The following is a 22,565-nucleotide window of genomic DNA, read 5'->3' as shown; positions in this document are numbered from 1 at the left end:
CCCCTGAGTATGGCTGGTGTGTGTGTGTGTGTGTGTGTGAGAGAGAGAGAGAGAGAGAGAGAGGAAATTTGGTTTCAAAATCAACGTGACACCTATAGATGTTACTATGTTGCATACTGAGGTAAAGTATTTTAGAATTAATTTGATTCAAGTCTGGAAAAGGTTATAATATTTCCCAATTGTAAATTTGAATAGTAATCTGTGTCGTGATGGCAAAGATTCTTCTTTGAAGGGGAAAGGGAAACATCTTTACCTACCATTAGTATTCTCCAAGACAGTGACATCTTTCACAAATGCAACATCCCCAGCGTCCTCAGCCAGGCACCTAAAATGTTTCAGAGAATAAAAACATTGCCAGGGCTTCCCTGGTGGCGCAGTGGTTGAGAATCTGCCTGCCAATGCAGGGGACACGGGTTCGAGCCCTGGTCTGGGAAGATCCCATGTGACGTGGAGCAACTAGGCCCGTGAGCCACAACTACTGAGCCTAAAGCCCGTGCTCCGCAGCAAGAGAAGCCACTGCAGTGAGAAGCCCGCGCACCGCAACAAAGACCCAGCACAGCCAAAAAAAAAAAAAAAAAAAATTGCCAGAGAAGAAAAACTATTAGAGTTTTCATAAATATTCATAATACACATTCTAAAAACTGAAGCATGGAACTAAACATAGAAAACATAAAGACAAATATTTCCAGGAACTTAGAGTTTAAAATGGTAGATTGAAGATATATGGGTACCTTCCCTCCTTCTAAAATTCCAATAAAATGACATGAATGAGATTTTTTTTAAAGCCATAAATCTATGAGCCAGAGGAAGGCAAGAGGGAAAGAGAGAAGATAATAATGACAACGTTTGGAGGTAGAGATCAAATGGGTGAGCAGTAATTGACCCAAAAGAGCAAAGAAAGCTGTGACATAAGTTGGAAGTGGGGGGCGCCCAGGAGAAAGCTGATGTGCATGGCAGAACTCCAGAAAGACTCAACAATTATAAGTACTAGGCACCACTGAAAGTAGCTGAGAAGAGCAGGACTAGATAGGGCCTATATACATGCAGCGTAAATATATATGCCCAATGGATGAATTAAAAGAAGACCCACTAAAGAAATACCATTGTGAAGTTTCAGAACACTGGAGGGAGATTTAAAAATAATTTTTAGAACTATTTTTTATTTTATTTTTTAAATCAAAAACTTTTCACAAAAATAGTTTTCAAAGCATTTTACATTGGATGAAACACAAAACTCATTTTTTCCTAAAGAGTATTTTTCATTCATAGTTAAATCTCTGTAAATTTAGAGAGAAATATAAAACATATGTGTCTGATTTATTTACTCTTCACAAAATATTCTTTTTTTTTTTTTGCGATACGCGGGCCTCTCACTGTTGTGCCCTCTCCCGTTGCAGAGCACAGGCTCCGGACGCAAGGGCTCAGCGGCCATGGCTCACGGGCCTAGCCGCTTCACGGCATGTGGGAGCTTCCCGGACCGGGGCACGAACCCATGTCCCCTGCATTGGCAGGAGGACTCTCAACCACTGCGCCACCAGGGAAGCCCAAAAAAATATTCTTTGTGTAGACCTGTTTGTCTAAGACACCTCATGAGCTTCCTAAAGCTTCTCTCTCAGAATTAGGAAGCCAAAAATAAATTGCTGAAAACTCAAAAAAAAATTCTTTTCAAGAAGAAAAAATGTCATATACAAAGAATCAGGGATTGAAAAATAGTACCAGATTTCTCAACAGAAATTCTAGCTTTAGAAGACAATGTATTAATGCTTTTAAATTTCTGTATTTCCTCGATTTTCTATGTTACATTCTGCATAATTTTTTTTCACATATTTTCCACATCGCTACTTCTCTTTTTAGCTATGTTTAATCTGTTAAACTGGTCAATTATATAGCAAACTTCAATTGCTGTAATTTTTTTCCTTTCTAGAAGTTCTATTTATTCCTATTTAAAAATACTAACCTGTTTATTCTTCTGTTTTTTGCTTCTGGCAACTTTTCCCCTGTGTGTTTGTTTCACATTGTTATAATTACTTTTTACTGTGTCCTGCTCATTGTTACTGATAGAGTATTTCTGAGCAGTCTTTGAGGCTTAAACTGAAGATGCTGTCTTCCAGAGAGATTCCTAAAGGGACCTCTAGTCTGGGACCATTTTTTAAAAAATTATGAGTTGAGAATTTCTGGACCATCCTAGGGGACACAAGTTGGAGCTGCAAATCCATGCAAGAGCTGGCCCATGGTTTCAATTTTTCAGGGATGGCATGTATTTTCCTCCGCATCCAGGCAACCTGAAGCCTCCTAGGAGTGGGGTGGAAGTTACTTCTGGTTCACTCCTACCTTAAAGGTGTATGTAACCTCTGAGTTCAAGTTTGTCAGAATAGCTACTGTCAGGACAAAGTGTCTCCACCTAGGTCTCTGAATTCCTATTTCCCTTAGATTTTAGTCTAATAATCCCTTGTTACTTTATCAGTTATTCAGTGCTCTTAAGAACACGGGTGTGTGTGCACACGTGTGTGTGTGTGTGTGTGTGTGTACTTAACCCAACATTTTTGCTTGTTTATAGTGGGACAGTTGGTCAAAACAGTTAATGCTCCCATTTCCCAGATATGGAAATCCTGTCAAAATTCCTAGGGAAATTGTTTTCCAGCCTGCACTTAGTTATCCAGCCAAACTATAAATCACTTCAAGAGTAGACTAAAGATGTTTTTAGACACGTAAATACTCAAAAAACAGAACTCCTATTCACCCTTTCTCAAGAACATGTGTTCTGTTGCAACAAAACCAAGAAAACTAAAAATGTGAGATCCAGGAAAGAGGTCATTTAAGAGGAAGTAAGACAATGAAAAATCCCAGAATGATGCTTAAGGGGAATCCCCAGACCATAGATATGTAGGGGGCCTCGAGAGGACCAATCCAGACTGGGGAGGAGGGTGGAGATCTTCAGGTGCAACATTCCCAGGTAAATGATGAATCTGGGACAACATCCAGTCTGTTTGTGCATGGATTGCTAGATTTGTGCTACTAGTAGAAGGTTTGGGGATGAATGAGTGATTTTTTAAAAGAAGTACAGAAAATTAAGCAAATTTTAAAAAGACACCTATCAACTCCAGAGTAAACAAAAACTCTGTTCAATAAGGGAAATATAATTTTATTATGTCACATATTTAATATGAGACTAATATTTACATATTCATAATAAAGTAAGCACTAAATATGTCATACTCTTGTTGGATACTAAAAGGAGGTGAAGTTTGTGGTTATGGGTGGAAGAAGCACAGGAGCAGTATGAGAGGCTAGATCTTCTTCTTTCATAATGGAAAGTCAGCAGAAAATAGCTGACATTTAAAAATCAAGAACCAGCAGTATATAAGGATGTTAGTTAGAAACATAGAGATAAATATGGTTCTGGTTCCAGCTTTCGATTTGAGCAAAAGACAAAGCATTTCCTTCTAGTATAAATAGGAATACTAAAGTGTAGGTGATTCCAGTGAAATAACACCTTACCATAGGTTTGAAAAAGAAAACCACTTGGTTTTTTATCAGACATGTTGTCTATTCAATATTTCTGAGTAGAATCACATCACAACTCTTCCATTTGCAAAACTTTAGCCCCTTAAAGATATTTTTGTACATTCACGTAATTTTTTTTTATAAGTCACTCAGAGTATAGCAAAAGCTACTTTTATATCATGCCATCACTGGAGAGAAGGCTACTGAATTTACATTAAAAAATTCAAAGACCAGTTTGGGCAGTCATTCTCAGATACATGATGCCACCTGGTGGTGAAATATATTCTTGGAGAATACAGAAAAACGGATGGGGGAGAACTCTGCCCTTCAAACCCCTAATTGTACCACTGAGAAGTAACATCTGGATTGTAAAATGAAGACTGTGGAAAGATACTGTGATTTACTAAGTGTTTATAATTGGTGAATTCTGAAAACTTATTTTTTGGTTTATTTTTCACTAGTGGAGAATAACACTGCGCTATTTTGCCATTTCTAAGGCCAAAATCAAAGAGAAAAGTAAAACGTGAAACATAACAATGACCTAGGTTGGGGTAGAGGGTAGTGCCTGTGAGAAAGAGAATTCTTCCCCATAAACTGAATTGCAGAAAGGACTGATACCACAACCTCTCCCCATTTGACGCTGAGGATGAGGACATTGAGGCCCACTGAGGTTGACCTTGGCTCCAGGCCACAAGGGGGAGACCAGCAGAGCTGAGGTCAGACAGCCCCGGGGCCAGTCCCCACTCTTGGGGTGGTGGGTGCAATGGGAGGAGTCCTCCCCAGCCCACCCATCAGCTGATCCCCAGGCTGCCCCTTGGCTCTGCTGTAATGGGCCACATTGGGCCCCTTAGAAATGCAGTGCCAAGATGCTGGAGGATGAGGAGCAAGGCCCCGTCCTGGTGAAGCCTGCCCCCAGCACTCACCTGAAAGCCCCGTTGTAGCCATAGTACTTCTCCTTACTGTTGGGCACACACTTGTCCATGTTCCAGTCATCGCCAACACACAGTGCACAGAGACTGGAGCTCGGGTCAGCCCCAGGGGCACAGCTTTGATCAAAGAATTCATCTGCAGAGAAGAAGCACGAGGAGTCAGCTCTTCCTACCTGAGTCAAGATAAGCGGTCTTTACCTAACAGGTGATGTGGCTTGGTTTCCATTCATCATATTGACCACGGCAGATAGAACACAGTCATTATAACACACAGTAACATGTTACCACCAACCCGGGCCCCACCAAGGTTCAGAAAAACTTGAGGCTGTAGGTACTTGAGACAGGAAACCTGACTGGGGCTGGGGAAGAGAGTGTGTAATTGTACAAAGGGTTCCATCATCACAGCCTCGAGCTGGGGACTCAGCTTGACGAACCTGATGGCCATCTCAGCAGAAGCTGCAAAATGTCCAGTCCAGGATCTGATTTCCCCTTTTCCTCAGTAATGGGGACCCTGCTTTTTACCTGGGCACCTAGTCCCTTAGAACAGAGACAAGCCTTACTCTGTGGCTAGTGAGCCCCATGGCTAAGAATCGCCAGTGAAATATGAGCAGGAGTGTTGGGTGCCAGTGTCCTGACATCCTTAAAAGACAGTTGGCACATGTGTTTTGCCCCTTCTCCTTCCCTTCCTTCATTCTGCACATGGAATGCAGAAGTGGGGACTGGACCCCCAGATGTGACATGGGCCATGAGTGACCTTGAGCACAGAAGCCACATATGTTTCAGAATAGCCAGATGTTTGAAACCTGGGCCCCTGACACCATGTAGTTGTCCTGCCAGCTCTGGACAATCCACCTCTGGACTTCACTCACGTGGGAGAGAAATAAACTTCTATTCACTTCTACTGGGGGTTTTCTGTCCTTGCAGCTGAACCTAATACGAACCAACCCACCATGTGATTTAACCCACATTAAGGAGTTAACATGGATTAACACGGATTAAAGAGAGAGGAAATAAAGGTGACAAGAAAGCCCTGCCCCGACAAGCAAGTAGCACCCATTATCCAACTCGTGCAGCCCCTGCCACTGGAAGAGCCACGCCACGTGCTAAGCTCGGGCTAGGGCTGGGAGTGTCCCACTTTGGTCCTGGCAGCTTGCCCACAACCTGGAGGCTGCCATGGGGTCACAGAGAGCGACACCAGTGTGCACTGCTACTGAGGAACAGAGCCACATGAGAGCCCGCCAAGCCAGGATCACAGACCCATTCAAAATGCAACAGGGTCCCACTTGAGCAGATGCCTGCCCGGGAGGTGGGCCACGACAAGACCGTGGCACACAGCTCCACGTCACCAGGCCCACGGCAGGTAGGGCGTGGCTCACGTGTGGGGTGTGAGCACGGCGTGCAGCCAGGAGGCGAGGCTGAGCCAGAAGCCTGGAGGTCTTACTCAGTTTCCTCTACAGCGTGGAGTAAGAAGTCAGTTCTGTTTAGTAACAGAAGTCGCCTTTCATGAGGAAGGCAGATGGCTTTTCCCAAATTGAGAAGCCAGTGCCTGGGAGGAATTTAGATCCGGAGCTCCAGGAAGCAAAAAATGACTTTTGTACTTCTCAGGACCTGCATCCATTCTTAGGGTGCAGAGAAACAGACTGATCCTCCAGTTTTGTGCCTTTGTGTGGGGTGGAGGGGGTGTGGGACGTGCTGTGTGAAGAAGCTGCAGAAGGCAGCCGCAGGGGGATCTTGCTTACACCAGAAAAGGCCTGTAAGCCACGGTCAGCCTGCAAGTCCCCACACCTCCCCTCCCTGAGTTCTACAGAGGACCCCAGGCTGCCCCTCAGGATGGCCGACCCACGACTCCCTCGGGACTCCTACCAAATTTGCAGGAGCCTGTCTGGTTGGCGATCAGGCCCATGGGGATGTTCCAGCCTGCAGTCCTGTCCACGGCAGTGTGGCAGGACTTCTTGCCTCTCAGAGAATTCCATGTGAGCTCATCATTTGCCTTCTTGACAACTGCCACGGCAAGATACCCTTGGACAAGAGAAGAGCAAGTCTTAGCCTCCCAGGGCCCAGTCCATGGACTCTACTGCAGCTGTGTGCAACCCAAGCCAACAAAGGTCAAGAAGCATCACCAGGCAATGATTTCCCCCGGATGACTGGCCACTGTCCGATAGACCAACAAAGTTTAAGCCGCTGCTCTATGTTAAGATGAGATTGATCTGATTTGATCAATTAAGATCAATTAAGAAATGAAATAGTAAGCTGATCCTTGAAGTCCTTGGCCAGCCATATACTGTCCCTGAGTTATAAACTGGCAATTCATTCTATTTTAGATGTGGGCTACTAAAGCCACAAACACTGACCAAGAAGCATGACCCCAAGAGTGCATAAATCGCCAACTGCAACATGCAATATACCAAATGCATCAGGCCAGAGCAATGATGGCCACCGGAATAAGTGCTGTGTAGATGCAGGGGGTGTGTCCCCAAGGACCTCCCTGTGCTGAGAGAGGGTCAACGGGGTGCAGTCCTCCTCCTGAGAGCACGCACCTGGCAGACTCCACTGCCGGCAAGTGCAGAGCTCTGCCGAAGTTGCGGAAGCACCAGCTCTGGCAGGCAGGTGGGCTGGTGCACAGGGCGAGGGATTTAGCACAAGGGACCTGGTTCCAGGCCAGGATCTGCCACAGTATTATCAATGGCTGTGAGTGAGATCCGGGACACTGTTTCCACATCCATATGAGATGGGGGTGTAACACCCCACCTTCACCGTGGTCAGGACAAAATGAGGAACTCTGATATTTCTCTGCCATGTATGAAGGTCCATAGAAACATAATTATAGTTACTCATCTCTGAATGATTTGCATCTGCAAAAGAACTTACAGCTTCTATGGCTGCATCTCTGTGAGGTTTTTTTAAGTTCCCACCACCTCCTCCTGCAGATACAAAAACTTACCCTTGACTCTGAAAGTGATCGATTCCAACTCACCTTCCGTTGGTCTGTGCACACAACCTGAGCTGCTGCTTTCGGAGGATTCTGAAAGAATAAAGACAAGCAAAACGTCATTAAACACATGTTTTATTGTGTTCATATATTTTTCAAAGGTACACACATATCAAAGAACATATACTGGCATGGTTTTGTGTATATGTGTTTTTAATATAAATAAATGGCATTGTATTGTAGACTTCACTAAGTTTCCTCCTTTTTTTATTTTCAACCCAATACTGTGTTTTTAAGTTTTTTTTTTTTTTTTTTTTTTTTGGCCATGCCATGTGGCTTGCAGGATCTTAGTTCCCCGACCAGGGATCGAACCTGGGCCCCGACAGTGAAAGCACCGAGTCCTAACCCCACTGGACTGCCAGGGAATTCCCTAATTGAAGTATAGATGATTTACAATGTTGTGCCAGTCTCTGCTGTACAGCAAAGTGACTCAGTTATACACATACCTACATTCTATTTTTTTATATTCTTTTCCATTATCGTTTATCCCAGGAGACTGGATATAGTTCCCTGCGCTATACAGTAGGGCCTTGTTGTTTATCCATTCTAAATGTAATAGTTTGCATCTACCAACCCCAAACTCCCAGTCCCTCCCTCTCCCTCTCCCCCTTGGCAACCACGTTTGATCTCTATGTCTGTGAGTCTGTTTTGTAGATAGGTTTATTTGTGCCATATTTTAGATTCCACATATAAGTGATATCATATGGTATTTGTCCCAATACTGTGTTTTTAAGTTCAAACGGCCTTACTGTCTGTAACTCATTGAGCTGAGTTAGGGCTCCTAAGTTCACTGCTTCCAATGTTGTCACTGACATCTTCATACACGTCTGGGGATGTACCCAGGGGTGGAACTGCTGAAACTAACATCTGGACAGTTCAATCACCACATAAACCAATCAACTATCTTTTTTGTTTAAGCCACTTGGCAATGGGATTGTGTCATTTGCAACCAAAGTACTCCTACCTAATCCTCCCCCGTTGGAGGTGAGAGGCACCTTGTCTCACCTGCCTGACCTCCTCTAGTTCCCTCTGAAGAGGCTAAGGATAAAGTAGCATTTCTTATGTCCCTTCAGCATGGGGAGATCCATGCTTTCAGACTCAGTAACTGGCTTCTCCTTGGGAAAAAGTCGCATCACTCCCGTTTCATGGGATGGATAATGTGAATCTGTAGGTGTTGTTTTATTGGAAAAGTATTTTTAATTGGTTTATAACATTATGTAAGTTTCATGCATACAGCATTATATTTTGACTTCTATATACCTACCAAAAGTTTAGTTTCCATCCATCACCTACAGCTGACGCCCTTTACCCATTTCCCTCTCCCCTCACTCCCCCTTTCCCTCTGGTATCCACTACTCTATTCCCTGAATCTGTGTGTTGGTTTGATTTGGTTTGGTTTGTTCACTTTTTTTTTTTAATATTCCACATAGGAGTGAAATCAGAAGGTATTTGTCTTTGCAGAATCAAATCCAAAGAGACTGTCCCAGCAGTTCCATGCAGCAGAAATGCATATATGTGCTCACCAAAAGACACGGACACAGATGTTCATAGCAACGCTATCCACAGCAGCCAACTGGAAATTACCCAAATGCTCATCCATAGTAGAATAAATAACTGCAGTCGAGTCACACAATAGAATACTACAAAATGAGGTATAATGCTGAGCAAAAGACATTTTTAAAAGCACATGCTGTGCAACTCCTTTTACATAGAGTTCAAAAACGGGCACAACTGATCTGTGCCATTTGAAGTCAGGAGTCATTACCCTTGCTGGAGTAAGGGGGCTGGTGACAGGAGGACACAAGGAGACTTGTGGAACCTGCTGTGTCCTGCTCTGGGCCCTAGCGCTTGGGGATGTACCACTTTGTGAAATGTCCTTGAGTTGTACACTTGTGCGCACTTTTCTGCATATATATTATACTTTACTAAAATCTTTTTAAAAATTAAAAAGAGGAAGCCAATCTGGGCTTTGTCAGTTTCAGTTCTCACTACAATAGGCTGTGTGGGTAACACAGCCCCTTTCATCTATTCTTTCCCGATTCTCCTGTTTGAACGTATCTGTCCATTTTAATGTCTCCACTTGGACCCACCGAGTGGGGTTACTCCTCTCTAACCCACCCCCGAAGCCCTGAGGGAATAAACCAGAGACGACTCTTCTCCACTTACTTTGGTTCTCTGCCAGGACAGGCACCAAACCACACTTGCCCGCAGTGTAGACATATCCTCCATCTAAGCTCAGGGCATCAGCTTCTCCTTTCTGCCAAGACAAAGCATATCTCCAGCACCACAGTGAGGCTGTTTCCTGTCCCGCCTGCCTTTACAGCTCTAAGAGAATGGCTGTCAGGTGCCCCAGTAAAGCAGCAAGAGTTGAAGTGAGGACCCCAAGGACACTCCACGTGCACTATTAATTCTCTACCAGAGTCCTACGTGCCTTTCATGCTGTCGCTTCCATTGGAAAGACCGGGTACAGGTAGCCCGGTCCTCTGAACAAAATCCCTTTCTGCACATGGAGCACTGTTGGGATGCCCTCCTGGACCAGCCTCCCTCACTGAGGAGACAGATGGGAAGAGCTGGTCTTGTCTAGTCTCTGCTCATTAGCACTACACTCAAAGTGCTACACAGAAGCTATTCAACAAGTGAGCAGAAACAATGAAATTCGCTCACCATCAGAATGAACGAGCCCACGCTCCAGAACTGGAACATGGATTCATCAAGACTGTAAAACTCTCTCTTTGACTAAGTAATAATTTTTTTACAACATTATTAAAGCTAATAGGAGATGTGGATAAAGATGTCTATTCAAGGCTGCACAGCACACGGTTATTGTTAACAACAAAATAAGGAGACAAAGAAGAACAGGGTCATGGCTAAACTGTGCCACACCATATAAAAGATATCCTGAAATCACTTTTTAAAGTGTTTTCAAAGAATATGTCACGTGGGAAAATGGCCATGATACACTGTTAAGTGAAAAGGACTCAATCTACATAACTGGAACGACCCAGTACTGTTCCGAGCCTAAACTATGATGAACCGAGAAATCTTGGAGTGGGAAGTTAGCAAAACTCTAACTGTGGTATCTCTGCGTGAGGTCCCAGTATTTTGTTTGTTTTTACATCACATCTTTCTATATTTTCCAAATTACCTGCATTCATCGCAACCTGTTCTTAAAATCAGATTGGAAAGCCCACAGTAAACACATTGCAGACGGAAAGCTGTACCTGTTCCCACACTGCGCAGGCGCGAGCAGACCCCGCCCCCGGGGCTGGAGCGCCTCTAAGGTCCGCCTCGCCTCAGACCAGATACCTGTGACCTCGGTCTCCTAGGAGCGGTGCCCCGCGCGCACCGCCCGCAGGCCCGCCGCCGGCCACCTACCAGCACCAGGGCGATGCAGTCCTCGGTGGTAGAGGCCGTGGCGCAGGCCACGCTCTGGCTGCTCTGGAGGCTCCACTGCTGGCACTTGCGCTGCTCCTCGGGTCCCACCGCGCACCACACGACCCGCGCGCGCCGCGCCTCCACCTCCGCTGCAGCTGCCCGGGGACATGGCGGTCGGCAGGTGCCCTGAGCCCAGCGAGGGACACCCAGGCCCGCCGACCTCCCTGGAGCGCGGGCTCCACTCAGAGCGCCCTTCCTGCCCCGACGCTCGCTGGGCGGGAGCTACTTCCTCCAGGGAAGAGTGGAATCAGACACCTGCGCCTCTTCCCTTCCACGTGCTCCTCTCCCCCCGCCCCCCACTCTCAGCTTCCCAAACCCTTCTTCAGGCATAGCCCTCCTTGTGTCTCGTTTCTGTTCCTTTGGAGGCTTCCCCGGCTTCTAATCCACCCTTCAAGCTTTAGTGTAATGAAAGAGATACCGAGATACTGCCTAATATCTGTCCTACGGGATAAAAGCTCCAGGACACAGAAACAGTGGCAGCCCCAAGAGATGGCCTAGGGGAACTTGAGTCCTGTCCTGACTTCCCCTAAGGCAGGCAGTCACCACCACTGACAACAGCGCAGCTTCCCAGTTCACCCAGACTCCATCTGAAGCCTCCAGTAGAGAAGGAGCCATGGCTGATCTGGCCCAATGTGGTATCCCAGCCAAGTTCAGGGCCCAGGCACTGGGCCGTGTCCCACCAGGCCTCTGGATTTATCCCAGGAGAAGCCCTGGCTCTCTTGGTTCATGTTCATACTTCCCACTTCCTGGGAGGCAAACCGACTGTTCTGTCAGGGCTGGGGAGCCTGACACACACAGGGACCTGTGGCAGTATTATCAGGAGGCGACACATTCCTTTGGAGACACTTTTCACCTGACTTGGTCCACAGAAGATGCTCACACTCACATCAAACCTACCACGGTGAAGACCTCCAGTGGCTGGGAGATGGCCAAGTGACCACGACAGAGCAGGGCCAAGCTGCCCATGGGGTGGGGGTGAGGTGCTCCCCGAAGGCCTCACCCATGGCTCACCACCCACACCAGCCTGCCCTTGCGGCCTGCCTGGTCCTCACTCACTTTCCCTCAGGCCCTGCAATGCGGTGAGGTAGTGGAAGCCCAGGTACAGCCCAGAATCTATCCTTGAGGGGATCCTCAAAAACCCAAGGGCAGAGTCTTTGAACAGCAGGTCCTTCTGCCCACGAGGAGAGCCAAAGAGCTGGAACCGCTGTAGAGTGCTTTTTCCAAACTTCTCCTAATTAAGGGAAAAGAGAATTATGATGTCAGTGGTAAATAGGAAACAAAAACACGATGTTGAAAAAGAATATCTGGAACTTAGGGATGATTCTGAGAGGAGGAACCTTGGTTGACTTCCTCCCATAGAGGGACTCATGCCATCCCTGTGACATAGCTCAGTTATGGCTTCATCTTTAAAGAGCTGCTGGGTTCCAAGCACCTCAGAGTCCTGAGAATATTGCATTGTCCTCCCCCTGCTTCTACTCCAGCCCATGAGACACCGCCAGTCCGTAATGCTAGAAGGGGCTTCATTGTTCCTGCTGTGTGGAGTATGGCCTAGAGACAGGCAAGCCACTGCATCTGTGCAGTGAGGCTACAGAGGACTTCTACAGTGGCGGGAAGTTAGGGAGGGAAGGAAGGAAGGAAACCTCCCCACCACCAAATCCAAGCAGGTTAGGGGTACTCTGGGTGGGGATACCTGTGCCTTGTGGAGAAGCTTCCAGATCAAGTCCTCCTTGCCATCCACACTTCGGGCCACAACAGCGTGAGAAGGGACCTGGGCTAGGTGGCACTCCTTGAATGCATCCACTGGCTTCCGAGTATTGTTTGGGCAGAGCAGCTCATACTGGTCCCTGTCAGCCTTCTCTGGCAGGTTCTCTAGGGAAAGAGGGAGGCAGAGGGGAGCCCAGATGAGGCAACGCCAGACAGTAGCCATGAGCTGTAGTTCCCCTTCCCCCATAGAATTTGAGCTGGAGGAGACATCTTACACAGTTGACAAAACTGGGGGTCAGTGGATTGCTCCAGAATATCCAGAAAGGTAAAGACAGTGCCCAAAAAGCCTTAGGGGCAAGCCCATGTTCCTCTGATTGGATCATACAGGCCCTGGGGTTGCTGCAACTCCTGCCTGGCAAGCCAAGGAGGCTGAACCAGACCCATCTGTTTCCACGGCAACTCCACCCAGAAAAGGGTCACGTGATGGAGACAAGGCCAGGGGGCCAGCCAGGGGCTGCTGCCTTACCCACATCTCTAGCAAGAATAAAAACAAGAAAAAATTTAAAGCAAGAAATACAGTTGAGCCACTTCTCAACACTTGGGTGTATCAAAAGAAGAGAAAAGATTATTTTTATGAGTGAGTTCATCCCAATATGGAACTGTTAATGTATATCACATGTAAATTGCTTCAGAATATATAAAGTGACGGAAACTGACCCAAGTTGTTTTATGAGCTTAGTATAATCTTGATCACAAAATCAGAGAAAGAAGTACAGGAGGGAATAATTACAGACCTATTTTACTTATGAACATAAACACAAAAATCTAAAGTAATTAGCAAACTCAATATAACAGAGTATTTTAAAACTAATAGATCAGGATTAAGGTTTATCAGTTTATTCCATTTACAAAAGAATGGCTGAATGTCAAAGAAGCTAAAGTAATTCATGACAAGAATGGGTTAAAGGAAAACCATGAGATCATCTTAATCCTAATAGGTGCAGAAAAAGCATTTATATGTTCAACATCTATATGTGTTTTTTTTTTTAGTTTTGGAAAACTAGTAACATAGAGAACTTGGCAAAGGTATTAAACTTGATAAATGCCACTTATCAAAATATCTACAGCAAAATGATATTAAAAGAAGAAAATGTAAACAGTCACTTCAAAATCAGAAACAAGGCAAAGATGTAAGCTGTCACGTTGCCAACACAATATCAGACAACCTGGATTTCACAATTTACTAAAGAAATAAGAGATATAAACACTGGGAAAAAGACAAACTCTGATTTTTTAAAGATGAGGTACTCACCTACATAGAAAAGCCAATGAAACCAAGAAAAAACTAATAAAACTAACAAGAGAGTCCAGCAAGGCAATACTACAAAAATCAAGTGTTACTCTCATTAGCAATAATAAAACAGAAACTAATACAGAATATGATACTATAATAGCAACTAAAACCATTAAATAGCTGGTAATTAGCCTCATTAAACAATGCAGGAAGGAGTTCCCTAGGGGCCTAGGGGTTAGGATTCGGTGCTTTCACTGCCATGGCCTGGGTTCAATCCCTGGTTGGAGAACTGAGATCACGCAAGCCATGCTGCGCAGCTGAAATAAAACAAAAACAAACAATGCAGGAGACCAAGAGAAAAATGTTAAGTTCTATAAGTTCTATTAAGGGACATAAAAAGAGGTGTGATCAAAAGGGAGAGATGTATCATGATAAGGGATTGGACAGTTTGACATAAATCTGTCAATTTTTCATGAATCAATTTAAATTCAATACAATTCTACTTAAAGTGTGATGTTTTTAGAAATTCAACAAAATAATTCTAAAATTTTAGTTAGAAAATAAATAGCAAAGTGTTGGGGGAAGGCGCTTGCGTGCACGCTCTCTCTCCCCAGACCCCCACAAGCTATTAAGAACCACTACAAGCCAGAGTAATAAAAGCAGAAAAATACAAATAGACCAATGAAACAAAATAGCTCAGAAACTGATCCATGATTATAAACAAGCTTGATGTATAGGAGGCTCCACATATCAGTAGGAAAAGGGTGGAATTTTTTACAGTCGTTAATGTAAGGAAAATGGTCTCACTCTAAAGGGGGAAAATGCTGAAGTTAAATCCATACCTGATTTCCTAGGTAGAGAACGTATGAACAAACAAGTGTGTATTAGGGAGGGGAGTCTATAAATCTTATTGTAGAAAATCTTTATGATTTGGAGGGAGAAGGGCATCTTTAAAAGTCCCCAAAACACAAACCAGCAGGGCAAAAGTGACCAATTTGACCTTATCAATATCAAGGGCTTCTGTTCAACAAAGGTGCTACTGACAGATTTTTTGACTGAGAAAAGACTTCCCTAAAGTCTAGAACCAACAATGGCTGGATATCTAGAGAGAAGGGATGCCTAGCCTTGAATCAAAATCATGAAGAAACAGACATGAAAATGAAGAGGAAAATAGTCAAAGATCATAAAAGAAGAAAGGGAAGCCCAAACTACTAGCAAGTATATTGAGATGATCAAACTCACTAGACGTCAGAGAAATGCAAAATAAACCAACAATGATATATCTATTGCTTTACAACCATAGATAATAAAATGTGATGTGTGTGGACTTCCCTGGTGGCGCAGTGGGTAAGAAACCGCTTGCCAGTGCAGGGACACGGGTTTGATCCCTGGTCCGGGAAGATCCCATATGCTGCAGAGCAACTAAGCCCATGCACTTAGCTGCAACAACTACTGAGCCTGTGCTCTAGAGCCCGCGAGCCACAACTACTCAGCCCGCACACTGCAACTACTGAAGCCCACGTGCGTAGAGCCCATGTTCCACAACAAGAGAAGCCACCACAATGAGAAGCCCGGGCACCGCAACGAAGAGTAGCTCCCGCTTGCTGCAACTAGAGAAATCCCGCACGCAGCAACGAAGACCCAATGCAGCCAAAAAAAAAAAAAAAAAAAAAAAAAGTGATGTGTGCTTTCCATGGAGCATTTCTCGTCTGTTAGAACCACTGAACCAGACAAGTACAACAACATGGATAAATCTCCAAAACAAAATGCTGAGTGGAAAACCTTGATCACATCATGATCGATAATGATCAGTAAAGCTTCTGTGAGCTTAGAATCCAGAAACACAAACCAGCACTACACATTTTGCAAGACCACATATATTTCGGAGGACACGTGTCAAATACGTTGGCATGGGCATCTTTGAGGGGGAAGAGAAAGACAGCGGGCATGGGAGAGTTGAAGAAAACTGATCGTTTAAAATATAAAATAACATAAAATAAGAGCTATGCTCTGTAGGGAACCTTGATGATCGTGGGCCAGGAATGAGGAGTCAAATTAGCTCACTACTTGGAATTACAATAAAATGAAATGAAATAAAATAAGGAAAGAAAAGGAAAGGAGGCAGTACCCGTGGCTCTTCCTCTCTTACCAAACACTGTACTGTCTTTCACGAAAGCCACATCTCCAGCCCCGTCTTGCAGACACCTGTGGGATGAGAAAGCACCAGAAGGGTCAGCACAGAGCGGTCCTCCCCGACTTCTTCCTTGTGCCTCCCTGTGAAACAGGGTCCTGGGGCTTGTCTTCTGTGGGCTCCTGATCTGTGGAGAGCACGGCCCTCAGGCTTTGGGGCTTCCCCACTGGGAAAGCTTCAAGGGTCACCTCCAGGTGAATTCTGAGGAGGAAGGGCTCAGGTGCTGGCCGGAGACCCCTGCTTTCTGCTTTAAGGGCTGAGAGGGCCAAACTTTGTCCTTCTATGTAAAAGAGTTTCGAAGCCTCTACACCAGAGGGTAAAAGTAGTGTCCTTGGCCATGTAGCTTTTTTCTCCCAGGACTAAGTGGCAGATGTGCCCTGGCCAGCGGAGAAGCAAGGAGGCCTCCCTGCACAAAACGCCTGAGTCCGAGAGGCAGATGGTGGAATAGGAGCAGCATCAGTTGGGTGGGGGGTTTGCAGAGAGGGGATGGGGCCAGCAAGTCAAGCGGAGCCCACCGCCTCCTGGCTCCGGGACAGGCCAGGCTGCCCCGCCTGGCCAGGAGCCTGGGACTGGTCTTCTCATGACAAGACTCCTTCAGTCCCTCTGTGGTTATGGAGGGGACAGAGTCAGCAGGAGGAACCCAGGACAACAGAGGGACAAAGCCCGATTCAGGGTTCTCTGGGGGGACAGAAGGGGCCGCTGGCCAGGTGGCTGCTCATGGGGCTGGTGCAGAGGTAAGAGGGCACATGTCGGGCCTGGGGGGTTAGAGGGGAAAGTGCACTGGGCACTCTCTTCGGACTCAGTTTCTCTGTCTGCACAGCAGTAGGACTGGACCCCCTCGATGGTCCCCACTAGCTGACTGAGCTCTATTTGGGACCAGAGAAAGCGCTTCCTAGCCGGAGGACATGTGGGCCACTGGGGAGAAGAGGACAGTCTCACTCACTTGAAGGCACCAGAATAGCCAAAATATGGTTCCTGGGAGGAGCAGGCACATTTATTTCCCCCTGTCCCTGTGCACAGTTGACAGAGGTTGGGGTAGTCTTTTCCAACCACGCAGGGAACACAGCTGGCAGAGAAGAATTTGGCCACAGCTGTTGAACAGAGAGAAATGAACCAGAGTGTGAGCACCGGGCCACAGCCAGTGGCATCCCCCAGTGTGCTCTCCCTCCACCCCTGCCTGTCAGCCTTTGCAAAGCTAGCAGCTCAGAGAGATGTACTGTGGCTGAGAACAGACTCAGCTGCCACCTCTCAGGGCTGCTGATGCGGGTAGACCCTGCCCCTGCAGGTTTCACATCAGTTAACTTCACCCCTGCCTTGGAGTCATCCCACATGTCCACCTGGGCCATCCCGAAGTGGCTTGTGTATGTGCCACTGGAGTAGAGACCCCAGCCTGAGATCACCCCCAACACCCCTCCCCCAGCCATCTTACCTTTCTGGAGGGGCTCAGGTGGCCCTGTCCAGTTCAAGAACGGGCGAAGTATCCCCATAGGGATGTTCCACCCGGCGGACCTGCCAAGGCCCGTGTGGCAGGACTTCCGGCCTTGTAGCTGGTTCAGCTGAAAGTTGCTGCCCTTCTTCACTACAGCCACGGCATAATACTGGGTTTGGGGCTCTGAAAAAGGGCAGAAAGAATCGAGAGCTCTTAGCCTGGACCGGAGGGAGAGAAACAGCCCACCCTGACCAAGCCCCCAATGGGAAGGGGAATGTGATCTGCCATTTCTTCTGGTCACTGCAGCCCAGAGCCTGCTCTGTTTCCCCGGTGGGTCAGCGACCGGCCCAAAGAGCCCAGGGACTCCGTTCCCTGTAAGTGTGATGCTGCCCGAGACACCACCTCTGTGGTTCATCCACTCTGACTCCACGGAGCCCAGGGCCCAGGCCACCCCAACTTCTGGGTCCCCAGGGACAGCTCACGCTTTTCCGTCCCGTAGACCTCCGCCGCTACCGGCCGCAGTTTGTAGGGGTCCAGGCCTGCCTCAAACACCAAACCACCATCCAGGGTCACAGCATCTGCCTTTTTTGCCTGAAAGCAGAGGCCAGACCGGCTTCAGGAGAAAACCCGCCCTAAGCCACGCAAGCAAATTTCAGAAGGTCAGAAGGCTCCATGGCTGGAAGGATCTTCCAAAGGGTCAGCTTTCAGTCATGTCCTCGCAGGTGCCATGAGAGGTGGCACAAGCCCAAGGCCCCTCTTTTTGGGTAATGCGCCCCAGCGGAACTGCTTTAACTCCTGAGGCTGGCGGGTGGCCGCTTTTTCACGTGGCTTAGATTTCTCCGCGGATCGCAACCTTCGCGGTCATTTATATTAAAAGTTGTTCTACAACCCAATCCAAAAATGGGCAGAAGACCTAAATAGACATTTCTCCAAAGAAGATATACAGACTGCCAACAAACACATGAAAGAATGCTCAACATCATTAATCATTAGAGAAATGCAAATCAAAACTACAATGAGATATCATCTCATACCAGTCAGAATGGCCATCATCAAAAAATCTAGAAACAATAAATGCTGGAGAGTGTGTGGAGAAAAGGGAACACTCTTGCACTGTTGATGAGAATGTGAATTGGTACAGCCACTATGGAGAACAGTATGGAGGTTCCTTAAAAAGCTACAAATAGAACTACCATATGACCCAGCAATCCCACTACTGGGCATATACCCTGAGAAAACCATAATTCAAAAAGAGTCATGTACCAAAATGTTCACTGCAGCTCTATTTACAATAGCCCGGAGATGGAAACAACCTAAGTGTCCATCATTGGATGAATGGATAAAGAAGATGTGGCACATATATACAATGGAATATTACTCAGCCGTAAAAAGAAATGAAATTGAGCCATTTGTAATGAGGTGGATGGACCTAGAGTCTGTCATGCAGAGTGAAGTGAGTCGGAGAGAGAAGGACAAATACCATATGCTAACACATATATATGGAATTTAAGAATAAAAAAAAATGTCATGAAGAACCTAGGGGTAAGACAGGAATAAAGACACAGACCTACTAGAGAATGGACTTGAGGGTATGGGGAGGGGGAATGGTAAGCTGGGACAAAGTGAGAGAGTGGCATGGACCTATATACACTACCAAATGTAAAATAGATAGCTAGTGGGAAGCAGCTGCATAGCACAGGGAGATCAGATAGGTGCTCTGTGACCACCTGGAGGGGTAGGATAGGGAGGGTGGGAGGGAGGGAGATGCAAGAGGGAAGGGAAATGGGAACATATGTATATGTATAACTGATTCACTTTGTTATAAAGCAGAAACTAACACACCATTGTAAAGCAATTATACTCCAATAAAGATGTAAAAAAAAAAGTTGTTCTAGATGCTTTCTCCCCTTTTTTTGCTCTATATTTCTTTTAAGTTCTTGTTTATTGAATAGAAATTTTAACTCTTAATATATCTTAAACTTATCATAATAATAAACCATGTTCATTCTCTTTGGCACATTACTCCTCATATGCTTACCTATTTCTCATATTTGCAACCTGGTACAGATAATATTTTGCGGACTGTTTTCTTCATCTAAAACTCACTACATTTTCTTACTTCTGTAGTGCCTTTACTGATTTTATTGACTTCATGATATTTTATTATAAATGTGGCTGTTCCATAATTTATTAAGCTAAATTTAAAAAATTCCCTTCAATGTTCACCAACTGGGTTCCTTTTAACTCTTTGCTGTTAAAACTCTACTTTTATGGACAGCTTTGTCCTCATAGCTTGTTTTTCCTTCTGATGACCTGTTGCCTTCGGATAGGCATCTGAGGGTGGGATCACCCAGACAATAGGCATTTTATCTTCAAGGCCTTGGCTGTCACTGCCATTCTGCTTTCCAGCTGATTCATTTCTAATTTGGAATGCCACTCACTATGAGGATCAATTTCACTATAGAATCACCAGTGGGACAGGGTTTCATTTTATTAAGGGTTATTATTTCAGAAATGCAAGTGCTAACAAATTGCTTAGATTTGTATTTCTCTTGACTATTAAGGGGAACATTTTCATAAGTATTTTTATTCATTATGAACTCCATCTCCTCATATTGTTTTTCTTATATGATCCTACGTTTCTTACCAATTGACTTAGTTCTTTATAAAGTGTAAATGGCAGTCACTTGTCAGAGCTGTTGCATATTCACTCTGGTGCTTTCAAATTTTTTGCTTATTCACAATTTCTGTGGCAATCCCAGTTTCCCTACACGTGGTTCTCCACTTCAGAATGTTAATTTCTGCTTTCAAAATAGCATTGTGTCCTATGAGAGAGGACAGCTCCCAGCTTACAGGTGTCCAGGAAGAAGAACAGAGGGAGCAGGGAGAACACATATTCTATTGCGCTCCGATCCTGTCCCTTTCAGTCTGGTCCCACCCAACCTATGACATGGACTTACTGCAATGGCCTGGATACATTCAAAGCGAGAGGTCCTCCTCACACAGGTGACAGAGGGAGTACCCAGTCTTTTCATCGTCCATTGCCATCGGTAGCATTTTAACCACTCTGGTTGTGATATGGCGCACCATCGAACATTTTTCTTAGGGACAGCCAGACACAGTCCTGGGAGAAAGAGGCCGAGGAGTGAGGGCTCCACCACTGCCCATGGAAGAGACCGCCTCACCCTCTCATGGAGTTGTCCTCCCCTTCCCTCTCCATTCTGTGGCTAAGTCAGGCCACTCTCCTCAAATGGAGGTGTCTTGCTAGCCTAATGACACCACCATGCTGGCCAGAGGGCTGTAATTCTCAACGAATCAGAGGAGACAATCTGGATTGTCTCTCTGGATTCTTTGCCCTCCTATGACTGCCATACTTCCTATTTCCTGAGAAAAACAATGATGCTGCCTTCTATCAGTTTATGGAGTTCTTCCACCTGCTTTCTCCCCCTGGAACCTGGGAGGCAGGCAGGGAAGGGATTATTACTCCTGTGTTTCTGGTGTGGAATCTGACTCTTGAGGACACTGAGTGATGGCTGCTCAGCAGTGGCAACGTCCCACCTGGAATCTGGGTCTCTCTAGATTGTTGTGGCTACGAGCATCTCCCAGAGGATGCCAAAGGGACAAAGGAAAATACACCGCACCCCTTGTCAGTAGCTGCAGTAGGTGTTGTCAGTTTGGGTCAGTTTGCCTGAGTTATCACCATTCACCAGTGTATCAGAGAGAGGACTCTTATGGGGGGATGGAAATGTTCTAAAACTGATTTACCGTGATGGTTGCACCACTTGGTAAATTCCTAAAAATCGTTAAATTGTACACTTTAAATAGGTGAATTTTATGATATGTAAAATATACCTCAGTAAAGTCGGTACCAAAAACAAAAAACAAAAAACTCTTGGTTGCAAAAGCCACCTCCCCTTTAGGATGTGCTTTGGGCGGACCATTCAGCCCTCTGCCACCTCCTATTCATGAGCAGTCAGATCCACCAGGGTATTGAGACACCCGCCAAGGGTGTGGCTGCCACACCCTTCCTCCACCAGCCATCATCCCAGGGAAATCTCTGGGGGTGTAATCTATCCTTGGAAACCTTCCTGGAACCGTCCTGAAGTGAGAATTAGCCTTATCAGATTCAGCCATTTGTGACCCAATAGCATTTCCTGGATGCCCTCTGTACACACAGCACTGAGTGATGTGCAGAGGAACGTGCAAGCAGAGAGCACCAGCTCTCACCTCCCACCTGGAGAGGCAAAAGCCCAAAAAGAGGACGCTAAGTATGATGAATGCTCTAGAAGAGAACAAATACCAAGCCAGGAGTGATGTCTCCATGACCTCAGCCAATAATGGGGCGGGGGGGGGGGGCACATTCCAAGAAGTGGGAACAATGGGTCACGTGCACAACGACGGTTGTAAGCACATTCTACGCAGGTCTTTACTCAGCCCTTCATGTGTTCTGTCTCCTTCAACCCTCCCAGCCCCTCTTTATTGTGGGTTTTGCCGATATCCGCAATTTCCAGGTGATGAAACTGTGGCTTGAACTAGTTATGTGGCTTGCCCAAGGTTTCACAACTAATAAGTTAGGATCTAGGATTTGAACCTAGGCAGTCAGACACCAAACCCCCTGCCTATTTAGGCTAACTGTGTTAGAGATGGGCTGCCATGGAGATGGGGCTGGTAAAGTGTTTGGGGTCAGATCATGGAGAGCCTCCAGTGCTGGCCCAAGAAGGTCTTATTGGGAAGCAGTGGAGCAGTGACTCATTGGGAGGGCAGGGACAGGTGGACTGAAACCTGGGAACCAGGCAGAAAGGCATCGAGAATGGAGAACAGGGCAGAAATAAGGAGCTGGTGTGAAAAGTTAGCTTAGTAATAGATGGGACCTGAAGGGAGAGAGCAAAACGAAGACCATGTCTCAAGCTGGGGGGAGGGCGTGAGCAGGGGCAGGAATGGGAACATGGAGAAGAGCTCGTTTGCTCCCCTGGGAGGGGATGAACCACGAAACTAAAGCATCACTGAGAGGTTTTCTGAGATCCACAGTCCCCAGCACCCCCAAACACCAGGGCTGGGTGCAGAACACAGCATTCTGTTCATCCCCTCCA

General features: G+C 46.1%; 1 protein-coding gene across 4 annotated transcripts in view; it reads right to left on the bottom strand.

Moving 5' to 3' along the window:
- LTF (lactotransferrin) overlaps positions 1–22,565 on the bottom strand; it is a 47,525-nt gene that overhangs the window by 4,865 nt on the left and 20,095 nt on the right. For all 4 annotated transcript variants that reach the window (XM_081246385.1, XM_081246386.1, XM_081246387.1 and 1 more), the window contains 13 exons: positions 20,436–20,599; positions 17,958–18,066; positions 17,476–17,658; positions 16,990–17,137; positions 16,005–16,060; positions 12,548–12,726; positions 11,914–12,088; positions 10,798–10,952; positions 9,589–9,679; positions 7,408–7,455; positions 6,297–6,452; positions 4,428–4,569; positions 258–325 (listed from right to left, as the gene is read on the bottom strand). In XM_081246385.1, the coding sequence (XP_081102511.1) occupies positions 258–325; positions 4,428–4,569; positions 6,297–6,452; positions 7,408–7,455; positions 9,589–9,679; positions 10,798–10,952; positions 11,914–12,088; positions 12,548–12,726; positions 16,005–16,060; positions 16,990–17,137; positions 17,476–17,658; positions 17,958–18,066; positions 20,436–20,599 (1,674 nt within the window). The remainder of the gene's footprint in view (positions 1–257; positions 326–4,427; positions 4,570–6,296; positions 6,453–7,407; positions 7,456–9,588; positions 9,680–10,797; positions 10,953–11,913; positions 12,089–12,547; positions 12,727–16,004; positions 16,061–16,989; positions 17,138–17,475; positions 17,659–17,957; positions 18,067–20,435; positions 20,600–22,565) is intronic.

The sequence above is a fragment of the Mesoplodon bidens genome, assembly GCF_964165515.1.
Source record: "Mesoplodon bidens genome assembly, chromosome: 10".
Lineage (NCBI taxonomy): Eukaryota > Metazoa > Chordata > Mammalia > Artiodactyla > Ziphiidae > Mesoplodon > Mesoplodon bidens.
The sequence above is the reverse complement of the archived record's forward strand: the minus strand, read 5'-3'. Positions and strand labels throughout refer to the sequence as shown.